This window comes from Citrus clementina, unplaced genomic scaffold, assembly GCF_000493195.1.
Source record: "Citrus clementina cultivar Clemenules unplaced genomic scaffold, Citrus_clementina_v1.0 scaffold_1, whole genome shotgun sequence".
In the NCBI taxonomy this organism is placed as follows: domain Eukaryota; kingdom Viridiplantae; phylum Streptophyta; class Magnoliopsida; order Sapindales; family Rutaceae; genus Citrus; species Citrus x clementina.
The window spans coordinates 21741427-21753612 of record NW_006263303.1 but is presented as its reverse complement, the minus strand read 5'-3'; the positions used below and the strand labels follow the sequence as shown (position 1 = coordinate 21753612).

The window sequence follows — 12186 nt, the reverse complement described above, 5'->3', positions numbered from 1 at the left end:
AAGTTGAGAGATAGTGGATGGGATTCTTTATTTGGTCAAGTTTCTACTTTCTGTAGCAAGCATGATATCGATGTTTTAGATATGGATGATTTGTTTTTAATTCCAGGGCGATCACGCCGTAAAGCTCGAGAGATCACAAATTTACATCGGTATCGAGTTGAGTTATTTTATGCTGTCTTAGACATGCAACTTCAAGAGCTAAATAATCGTTTCAATGAGTCAAATACTCAGTTGCTTATTTGTTTGGCTTGTCTATGTCCAAATGATTTGTTTGCAGCTTTTGACAAGGAAAAATTACTGCGACTTGCTGAATTTTATCCTAAAGATTTTTCTGCAATAGATCTTATAGCACTTGAGATGCAACTTGATGTATACATTATGGATTTACGATCTAGTGCAGAATTTTCAGAATTGAAAGGGATTGGTGAACTTGCAAGGACAATGGTTAAGACTAAAAAGGACAAAGTGTACCCGTTAGTTTACCAATTGGTTACATTGGCTTTAATTCTACCTGTAGCTACTGCCACTGTAGAAAGAGTATTTTCAGCCATGAATTTTGTGAAGAATCGACTTCGAAACCGGATGGGTGATCAATGGCTGAATGATAACTTAGTTGTATACATAGAAAAAGATGTATTTGCTTGTATTGACAATGAAGATATTATTCGACGTTTTCAAAATATGAAAACACGTCGAGAACAGTTGAAGAAGTTTTAAAAATGATTATGTCAATAAAATTGAATATTTTACTTATTATTTTTTCAGTTGGCTTTTATTATCTTGTCGAATATTTTTATCAATTTATATTAAGCCCCTTCTGAATTTATTTCCTGGGTCCGCCACTGGTTTCAACAACTTATCCGGTCCCTTACCTCTTGTTTCATTCAATGTGTATGTTGGGGAAAAATTAGATTTTTAAATTTTTATAAAACCTTTTGAAGATCGCTCTCATATAATATATAAGAATTTGTATTCTAGAAATCGTACCTTGAAAATCCGAGTTGGCTTTTTCTGCTGAAGTGATTTAGGCTCCTAGATCACGATCCGCCACCACCACTCCTGTTAGATCACGATCCGTCACCACCACGCTTGTTAGATCACGAACTGTCTCCAATGATCTTCTAGGTTATGACTCAGGTTCGATCTGCACTTAACGTGTGGACGCCTTTATCACTACCAAAGTAACTAGCACGAGAAAATTTTTCTCTGATCTGTATAAAGTGGCTTCTCCCTTTTCTTTTAGAGAAAATAAGCCTTATATATCTCCTTTTAGTGAAAATCCTAGGCTCCAAATAATGCCCTAAATAAAACTCACGTTACTTTTCATTTAATAGGGGATCCACCATGTAAAATAACATAAGGCCCCTTACACATAAGCTAATTAAATAGAGCCTCCCACTAAATGATATATTTAGGCTTTTGACCCAAATAGCTAGTTATCTTGCTTATTAGTCCAGTAGTGGTGCAGTCAATTAAATGAGCTAACCCGGGGATCATTTGAGAACATACAATAGTGGCTATAACAATTAAGCCTGTAATTAAACTAGCCTAATTATTTAATTCCAAATCTACTCCACTAAAAGATTGGAACTGACCTCCATAATTGTATGCTCGAATAATAATTCGTCCCCAGCCACATTGATTTCTTTACTGCACAATCCTTTGTACCACATCGTTAATTAAATTGATATCTCAACTGTCCAATCAATTTAATAACATCTTATTCCTTGATCCTTACTGGTTTTCTCTAATGATCATTTTCAACATACTAAATATGTTGACACACTCTGGCCAGAGAATTCTATAATCAAGTGCCGAAAACCCATCAAGAGATGTGTTGTACAAATTCTATATTGTTAATCCATAACTCCAATACTCATAATTGCTCCCACCAAGATACCGGGTAATCTTGACCACAAGTATGTGTCGTGCCCATTGGTAACTCAAATGGAATAACAATTACAATCATGAAATCATAATTAACTCAAGATTAAGATTACAGTAAAATCAATGCCTATGAGATTTAATAAGTCTGACAGTTATTACAAAGTTAATTAAATTTCATATGTGATCCTGTTCAATGTAGTCGTACTACATCAATAAATTCATACATGATTAAGACAAATCATTCAATGAATTTATTACAGTCTATACCTAAATAAAGTGCCCAACTTTATTTATCAACTGCAAACTAAATTTATTTAATCATAAGATAACTTATATTTATGTCTTCTGTGAATCCACATGGTGATCACATAAATACATATAATATGATTAAATGGACTTTAATACAAATATTAATGCAATTAAGATATTTGAATAAAATACCTCATTTATTTTATTAATCAGAAAAATTGTTTATTACAATTAAATAAACACATATGCTTTTAAAGAGCATATTTTCCCAACAGTGTATGCTCTTGACCTTTCAAACAATTCCTTGTCAGGATCCATTTCTCATTTCGTGTGTGATGGGATCAATCAATTGAAGGGAATGCGAATTCTCAAACTTGGTGAAAATCATTTTTCAGGGAAAATACCTGATTGCTGGATGAATTGGTTAGATTTGTTGGTCTTGAATTTAGGCAACAATAATTTTACCGGTAACATTCCAATCTCTTTGGGAATGTTAAGTTCCCTTCAATCATTAAACCTTCGGAAAAATTCTCTCTCCGGACAAATACCAGCGTCATTTCAGAATTGCACAAAGCTGGTAATGCTGGACATTGGTGAAAATGAGTTTGTAGGAAATGTTCCAACATGGATTGGAATAAGATTTTCAAGCTTAATGATCCTCAACCTTCGTTCAAATAAGTTTCGTGGTGTTTTACCAAACCAACTCTGTGGTCTAACTTCTTTGCATGTCTTAGACCTTGCTGATAACCATCTTTTTGGGAGCATACCAAAATGTATCAGTAACATCAGTTCCATGGTGACTGCGAATTTTTCAATAGGCACTGATGTACAATATCCAAGTGTTTCCACAGGAAAGTATGTTGAGGATGCATTACTTGTGCTGAAAGGAAAAGCAGTTGAATATAACACAATTCTTAAGTTGATGAGACTTATCGACCTCTCCAAAAATAAGTTTTCAGGAGAGATTCCGTCGGAAATAATGAATCTCAGAGCATTGGTGTCATTGGATTTGTCTTGCAACTCTTTCACCGGAAGAATTCCTAATAGCATTGGTGCTTTGGAATCAATATTGTCTATTGATTTCTCTGCAAATCAACTTTATGGTGAAATCCCCCAGAGTATTTCAAGTTTGACATTTTTGAGTCGTTTGAACTTGTCTAATAATAACTTGAGTGGGAAAATTCCTTTAAGCACACAGCTTCAAAGTTTTGATCCCTCATCTTTTACTGGAAATCGACTCTGTGGTTCTCCACTTCCTAACAACTGTTTTGTGGCTGCTCCAGCACCACACAATGAAAGTGAAGATGATATTGACGGAAATGATGATGGTGATGAAGATGAAGTGAATTGGTTCTATGTAAGCTTGGCTTTGGGATTTGTAGTTGGCTTCTGGTTTGTGATGGGTCCTTTATTTGTCAGTAGGAAATGGAGGTCTATGTATTATCATTTCCTTGCTAGACTTGGCGACAAAAATTTTTGGGTTGTGAGAAAATGTTGGTATATGTTTTCATTTTGAAGCTTTTGTTTATTTGTCCTAAGCACGCTCTTTTTTTTTTCCCTTAAGTTCGTCTTATGTAATTTGATCAGCCAATAAATGAGAAGGTACTTGTGTTGAGTCATTTGCTGACTCCAATATTTGAAGTCACCCACAGAAATTTCAAACATTTAAAACTGTCAAAATATGTATGATATCAAACTAGGGTAATTTATAAAATTTTATTTTAATTTTTTCCATCAAACACTAATTAAAAGACTCACAGAATAAATAGGTACTGTCAAACACTTGGCATTAAAGTCCGGTACTAAAGTTTTCTACCCCCAGATCAAAATTAAAAACAATTGCCATCCAACATTGTTGCAGAAATTTACTAGCATAATGCAAAGATCCAAGATATGATTCCAAGGGAGCTTCACAATTTACGTTCTGTAGAAATGGAAATCCAGCACTACATAAAAAGAATTTATACTCAACTAATAAACAGACAGCTGGTTATAACCCCAGTATATGCATATACTTTACAGATAATTCCCCTGAAACAAACTGGCAATTAAAAGATGCAAAATATGAAACAGAAGAAGCAAAAGCATGTATGTATCATCAGCTAATCAAGCAATCAAAGACTTTAACCATGTAATATTCCAACATACAAATTTGGACACCTAAGTCCAATACAATAACAACTCAATTAAATCTAAAACATAGTTTTTATGTGACTGCTTACAGAACATCAGTGTTCCACCAAACATTCAAGTGCCGAATACGTACAAAGTGCTGAAGGTAAATAGAATGAAGATGAGATACTTACTCTAATACTAAGGCTGGCTTTTATAATGAAATTTCCCTGCTTTTAGCTTTGCAACGACCGCCTCAAGCCTACTAATCCACTCTTCGAGATGCAATATCTGTCGCTTACTCATATCACAGCAGTCACACTTGCTTCCCCCTCCTTCACCATTTTGAATCCTCACCATATCATGAGATGGATTACCTGCTTTACCATCAGTTGAATCTTCCACAGCCATCTCTGATCCAACATTAACTGGTACATTCTTCATAATCTTTTTCACCGATTCTGTCTCAGGTGGGATAACTTTAACAACCTCCCACTCTGCAGTTGAAGAAAAAGCTTCAGATTGATCAGGCAGATTTTCGGCATTGGCAACACGTTCATTCCAGAAACCATCATGCTTTTTCCTAGACTTCATTAGTTCTGCTATGGTCAGACAATCTTCTTCAGTGGAATCAGTTGTAACCACATGATTAGATTTGGGAGGAAAACAAGGAGGAACATTAGCATCTTTCTTCACTTCTAGACCCAGTGATGGCCTATTTGAAGGTAATTCAACAGAGGCAGATTCAGTTTTCTTTTGTTTTGAAAGCTCAACTAGCTTTTGATGTTTCTTCGGAGGACAAACAAGAGCAAGAGAGAAATCACCGTCTATGTTCTTCCTTTTTGATGTCTTTGGTGATCTTTCCAAGCTCTTCAACGCAAAATGAGAACATGTAGAGGCAGCAGCATCCCTTTCCTTCATTCTCTTTGCTTTCTTAGGGTTCTTTTTTAAACCATGGAAACTATTTTCTCTCTTTCCTTTTGATCCCTTTGGTATTATCTTAGACCTCAAGAGATTTCTTTCTTGTGGCAAAGCACCATCACTTGTGCTTTGCAGACGTGACAGTGATTTCTTCCACCGCTTCAAGTATCTGGTAGTACGACCTGCCTCGTAATGCCTGGAAGGTATGTACAATTTAGCGTAAGTGACAGGCTTACAGAAAGAACTACATGCAGATTTAGGGCTCTCATTTGCTGGAGCAACACAAGCTGGAAGGTCTTGGTCCATCCCAAATTGCCTTGTGATTCTGTGTGGAAAGTACTGCTCTACATGGTCCAGCCCAAGTAGCTCCGAAACCCTCAAGCATTGACCCCATGATTGTAATTCTTCAGGCAGGTCACCATCAACCAGTACCCTCATTTCCTTCTCTCCATAAAACATAGGCACCTTCCAGTTATTTAGTTTTCACATAGGTACACCAATCAGAACACTCCCAGGATGAATCTAGAACCATCCTCACATTCTCATCTCCCATCATTAATTTGTGCCACTGAGCAAATCTTGGCTCACCTCTCATGATCAAACTAGGCTCAGGTCTCAAATCTTTAAACCTCTCCCTAGCCCATATTTGAACTAACTGAAACGGTGACCATATAGTAATCTCTAACTTCCTATTTTCATCTTCCCAACTGTCTACCAAACTTAAAGCAACAATCTTTTCTTTTAAAAAACTCAAATCTATATAAATGCCAGCAAGAACAGCTGGCACATGTGCAATTCTAGTCCCTCTAGCTAATTTTACAGCAATTGGAAAAACAGATCTGCTAATTACAGAATTGGAGTTTGGAAAAACAAACCTCGATAGCCACAGGGAAAGAAAGGCTTCATGTTCAATTTCGCTCCCACTATCCATGAATTTAGCCATCCACTTACCATGTTACGGCTTCTTAGCTGTACTCCTATTGAGTTCCTTTGCGGCTTGATTCAATTTCTCTTGTGTTTCCATCAGCTCATCTGTTTCAAGAGGGCTAAAAACAGGGGAACCCAAAACAGACTACCCTGCAATCATCATGTCCTCTAATGTAATGGTAGCTTCACCCCATGAAAAAATGAAACTTTTGGTCTCCGGACACCATTTCTTTGCAAGACCAAGAATCAAATCATAGTTTATCCGAATTTCATTGGTCGAATTCAAGATTGCTTCATGTATACCGGCTTTCTTCCATGTAGATTCACACAGACCAGCCATCCTTCCAACCCAAGCTTTCCATTTCTTTTGTGGCGGCCTCCATCCGTGAAAGTTTACATTTAAAGGCCAACTTTTGGGTTCAAAAATGGGGGCCAAGGAGGAAAGACAGTGAGTAGGAAGCTCAAAAACTTGGCCTTTAATGAAGTTGATGCAAGGTTTGAGCAAATGGCCAAGTCTCTTTGTAGGCTTTGGACCACCATTGGGTGAAATCATGAGCTCCTCTCTCACTTCAAACCCATTGTCTTCTTCTAATTCCTCCATTGCTGAAACCTCACAAATAAAATATTGTCTCAACAACAGACGAGTTTGTGTGATGAGTTTGTGGGTTTTAACTTTTAAGCGTTCGGTGTGTTTAGGCTTTCAAGAAGAGGGAATGTCAAACCTTCGGCTTCCCCGAGAAAAAAGAGAATTGTTTCAAACCTTCGGCTTCACAGATAACCGTTAATAGCATAAACTTGATGTCGTTGGCTTGAATCTTTCGGACATGGCTATGATGCAGGGACTCAAAGTCCCTGTATCATAGAGGGGGTCAATTTATTGACCCCCTAGTTGTTTGGCTGCCATCTGGCCGCCAAACAACTTTTATGACTGGCAGCAACCGGTTTTCCAGTCGGTTGCTGCCATTAATATGTATTTTTTAAAAAAATAAATTAAAATATAAAATATAAAAAATAAATAAATTTTTTAAAAATAATAATAATAAATAAAAAAGGATAAGTAAAGTAAAAATAGAAAAAAATTTTATTAAAAATAATTTAAAAAATGAAGTAAAATGTGTGTTAACATAAGGACAAAAATTAAATTTATTTTCTATGAAATATGTCTCATATTTAACGTTTCAAGTTTTATATTTTATGTTTTATGTTTCATGTAACAATTTTTTAAATACCCCAAAATTTTTCTTTCTTGCCCCTTGTTTCATGTTTACGTTTTACGTTTCATGTTTGTTGTTCTACGTTTCATGTTTGATGTTGTAAGTTTACTACTACAGACGTAGTCATATTTTATGTTCGCGATTGCAAAATTTAAGTAAGATGTTTCATATTTGCTGTTTAATGTTTCATGTAATAATTTTTCAAGTACCCCAAATTTTTTCTTTTTTGCCCCTGTTTCATGTTTACGTTCCACGTTTCATGTTTGTTGCTCTACGTTTCATGTTTGTTGTTCTACGTTTCATGTTTGACATTGTATGTTCACTGTTACCGAGGTACTCATATTTTATGTTCGTTGTTGCATATTTTAAGTAAGATGTTTCATGTTTGATGTTTAATGTTTCATGTAATAATTTTTCAAATACCCCAAATTTTTTCATTTTTGCCCCCGTTTCATGTTTACGTTCCACGTTTCATGTTTGTTGTTCTACATTTCATGTTTTTTGTTCTACGTTTCATGTTTGACGTTGTATGTTCACTGTTACCGAGGTACTCATATATTATGTTCGCTGTTGCATATTTTAAGTAAGATGTTTCATGTTTGTTGTTTAATGTTTCATGTAATAATTTTTCAAATACCCCAAATATTTTCTTTTTTGCCCCCGTTTCATGTTTACGTTCCACTTTTCATGTTTGTTGTTCTACGTTTCATGTTTGACGTTGTATGTTCACTATTACCGAGGTACTCATATTTTATGTTCGTTGTTGCATATTTTAAGTAAGATGTTTCATGTTTGCTGTTTAATGTTTCATGTAATAATTTTTCAAATACCCCAAATTTTTTCTTTTTTGCCCCTGTTTCATGTTTACGTTCCACGTTTCATGTTTGCTGTTCTACGTTTCATGTTTTCTGTTCTACGTTTCATGTTTGACGTTGTATGTTCACTGTTACCGAGGTACTCATATGTTATGTTCGTTGTTGCATATTTTAAGTAAGATGTTTCATGTTTGTTGTTTAATATTTCATGTAATAATTTTTCAAATACCCCAAATATTTTCTTTTTTGCCCCCGTTTCATGTTTACATTCCACGTTTCATGTTTACTGTTCTACGTTTCATGTTTGACGTTGTATGTTCACTGTTACTGAAGTACTCATATTTTGTGTTCGCTGTTGTATATTTTAAGTAAGATGTTTCATGTTTGTTGTTTATTGTTCCATGTACGTATTTTTGAAATGTACTAATTTTTTTCACCTATTCTATAGTATATTTATTGTTGCATTTATAACTCACTAACTATTGAACCAATTAATGGCATTATTCCTTCCTTCATAAATATACCTATGTGTGTGTGTGTATATATATATATATATATATATATATATATTTCCATTTTAAATGCCACCTACCTACCATAACTCACTCACCTTGAATCAACATTTTCTTTCGCCTGCATAGCTACTACAGGTGCAAATTTCAGCCATTGCAAAATCTCAGTGTTGTTTCTCAAGTAAGTGTTTATGACTTAAATATTTGTTTTATCTCAATTTTATTTTTATTTTTTAATATATGAATGACATTAAAATGATGCTGGATGAATGTGGATTGATTTTTAAAAATATACCCATTGTCATTGTATTTTATTTGTTTTGTCAAATTTTGTGCTATTACCTTTCAAGATTTACAGATGAGTAAATCCTGTGATAATCTTAAGTTACCTTGGACCAATATACTTGGAGCTCAGTTTGATTCAGTAAAAGATGCAGATGCATGGTACATGAACTATTCAAGATTGGTTGGTTTTAGTGTTAGAAAAAATGAGCTTCGTCGTTCTAAGTCTGGACAAACTATGATCCGTCGGTGGGTTTGTAATTTGGAAGGATATAGGGCTGAAAAATATTTGGCAAATGATAATAGAGTGCGGGAACCACGACCAATAACGCGTACAGGTTGTAAAGCATCGTTTCGAGTGAATTACGACAATTCTAGTGGCAAGTATACTGTGACAGAATTTAAAACTGAGCACAATCATCCGTTGACTTCTCCGAATGAAGTACATCTCCTTCGTTCACATCGGCATGTTAGTGAAGGAGATCTTGCTCAAGCTAAGGCATTGAGGCATGTTGGCGTGAAAACATGCCAAGTTGTGGATTACATGGGTGATCAAGTTGGGGGTTCACATAATCTCAGGTTCAAGCGTAAGGATTTGCAAAATAGATTAGATGCAGATAGACGAGCTGAAATTGGTGATACTGATTCTGTGGCAACTATAGCATATTTCACGGCAAAATCTGATAATGATCCTGGTCTATATCATGAGTACACATTAGATGATCAAAATAGGTTAAGAAACTTGTTTTGGACTGACTACATGGCACGGTATGATTATGAATGCTTCGGTGATGTTTTGGCTTTTAATGCGACATACAAAACTAATGCATATCATAAACCACTTGTGACCCTTGTTGGCACTAACCATCATCGTAGGACTACAGTTTTTGGATTTGGCCTATTGGGCGACAAGACCGTTGAATCATACACATGGTTACTCCAAACTTTTTTGTCTGCTATGGGTAATCGAAAGCCGAAGTCCGTGATTACTGATGGCGATAAAGCAATGTCAAAGGCAATTAAGACAGTTTTTGTTGGAGCTACTCACCGTCTTTGTTGCTGGCATTTAGAGAGAAATGCACAAGCAAATATTAAAAACGAAGACTTCACTCGTAAATTCCATGATCTTATGTTGACAGGCATGAGTGCAGGTGAATTTGACCTGTGGTGGTTTGCTTTAGTTGATGAATTTAAGCTACACGAACATGGTTGGGTTAAACAAATGTATGCAAAGCGACATAAATGGGCCGAAGCTTTTCTTAAAGGAACATTTTTTGCTGGTACGCGAAGCACTCAACGGTGTAAAAGTATTCATTGTTATCTCAATCATTTTCTGCAGTACATGTTAAAATTATATGAATTTGTGCTACAAATTGATCGCGCACTTCGCAACATTCGGACCACCGAAGTTCAAGATGAGTTTAAAACAAAATTTAGTACTCCTGTGTTGACCACACACTTACGCAGCCTAGAAAAGCATGCTACAAATGTTTTCCCAATTAGCATATTTCATTGGATTAGGGAAGAAATTCGTCAAGAAGCCACTTTGATTCAGTTTGAAGCCTTGAACTGCACTGATACTAACTACTACACGCTGACACAATTTGGGAATTTAGACATAAAGTGGACAGTGGTATATAATAAACCCACTAACAAAATCGATTGCTCTTGTCAACTGATGGATTCTGCTGGAATCCCATGTCGACACATGTTTCATGTCATGAAAGTGGAACAATTTAGAAACATTCCTGATAATATGAATTTGTATCTTTCAGTGCACGAAGATACAACAGATTAATGTATATTGCACTTGTGGGACATAATATGGTTCCCAACGCAAAAAGACTAAAAAGTATCTTAAATTCATCATCAGAAGTTGAAGTATTCATTAGCCTTTTTTTCACTTCCGCTATATGAATTCCTCTAGGTCCACTACTATACACTACACGCAAGTCAGTTATATCAACTGCTTGGTCATTTAAGTCCACACGTGTGCCTCCATCTCTAACCCCCATTATAGTTGCAAACACTGTAGGGCTTAAATTGTATTCTTTCCCATGTAGAATTATACTTTGCCTACCTACATCACATTGTTGAATTAGTGCTGCACATAACTCTTGTCTTAAGTGTCCACATTTTAGGTCAAGTAGACTTCCTAAGCCGGTTTCATTCACTGCTACTTGTTGGTCACTTGAAAAAGATGAAACCACATCGGAGAATGAGGCTACACGACATCGAGATAGAAGGTTGCCACCATCAGTCTTCTCCACATCAGATTCCTTAATATTTTTACTCGTACCACTATTTTCACCACTATTTGAGCTAGATATCTCATTCATATTACTAACCATCCATTGATGCCTCTCCTCGGGGGTTAATTTCTTCCAATTTTGTGCAATATCAACTCTAACCTACAACAATGATAATATATATACGATCAGTGGCATATCATTTTAGGCAAGAGAAAATTGAATATCCAGCAGGTCATTTTTTTTGCTACATACCGTTTTATCCACCTTTTCTACCCCTAATAGCCTTAGTCGTTTTGCTTCTGCCTTACTGTGATCAATATTTTAAGTTACATTAATTAAAAAAATTGAATCTTTTAACATAATGGGTACATAAATGCATATAAATTATACTTACAAATAGTATATCCATGCTTTTTTTTTTCACTGCTTGCTTTTCTTGCCATAATGATTTTTCTTTCGATTTTTCCTCTTACCATCAACAGATTCCATGTGTTCTTGTAAAATCTACAAGAAAGCAGTTAATAAACAACACTTACTGCCTCTCGCACACGTGTTGGTGCGACGGTGCCTATCGCACCAAAACACACCTCACACGTGCGATGGGCATTAACCGAAATGCATCTTGCATCAAACGAATGCATACGCCAAACTATCACACAAAGCTACCACACTCGAATGGCCAAGTCTAATTTTTTTCATCATCGAATTATTATAAAAAAATTTGAAAACACGGCTACAGCATTTTGTCAACAAAAAAAAATTAACCTATTATCTTAAAAGATGAAAAATAGTTCTATAGTTCTTTGTGGCATTTTGTCAAATATTATGTAAGCATTATATTTCTACACTATCATTAACAAATCGTTTTCCCCAAATATAACAAATTATAGATCTAAATCACTTTAACAAATACAAGGCTAAGTTTAAAGTTCAGTAACCTTGATAAGAAGAGTGAAAGTCGGAGCTGGGAGCTAGAGCGAAAGTGAGAACAAGTTCGGGCGTGAGTGTGAGTTGG

General features: G+C 35.5%; 2 protein-coding genes across 2 annotated transcripts; both read left to right on the top strand.

The window, feature by feature from the left end:
* Positions 1-2494: 2494 nt before the first annotated feature.
* On the top strand, positions 2495-3652 carry LOC18055265 (receptor-like protein EIX2). The gene has a single exon (XM_024177865.1). It carries the CDS (start codon positions 2495-2497, stop codon positions 3650-3652), a length of 1158 nt encoding a protein of 385 aa, XP_024033633.1.
* A 5343-nt stretch (positions 3653-8995) lies between these two features.
* On the top strand, positions 8996-10469 carry LOC112095744 (protein FAR1-RELATED SEQUENCE 5-like). The gene is made up of 2 exons (XM_024177864.1): positions 8996-10199; positions 10441-10469. Exons 1-2 carry the CDS (start codon positions 8996-8998, stop codon positions 10467-10469), a joined length of 1233 nt encoding a protein of 410 aa, XP_024033632.1.
* The last annotated feature ends 1717 nt before the right edge of the window (positions 10470-12186 follow it).

What these genes read in the sequence shown, in the direction of transcription:
- LOC18055265 (XM_024177865.1), top strand. Translation starts at nt 2,495, where the DNA reads ATGCGAATTCTCAAACTTGGTGAAAATCATTTTTCAGGGAAAATACCT.
- LOC112095744 (XM_024177864.1), top strand. Translation starts at nt 8,996, where the DNA reads ATGAGTAAATCCTGTGATAATCTTAAGTTACCTTGGACCAATATACTT. An exon ending in TAAAGGAACATTTTTTGCTG is followed by an intron (nt 10,200 to 10,440) that starts GTACGCGAAGCA and finishes TCATTGGATTAG; the next exon opens with GGAAGAAATTCGTCAAGAAG.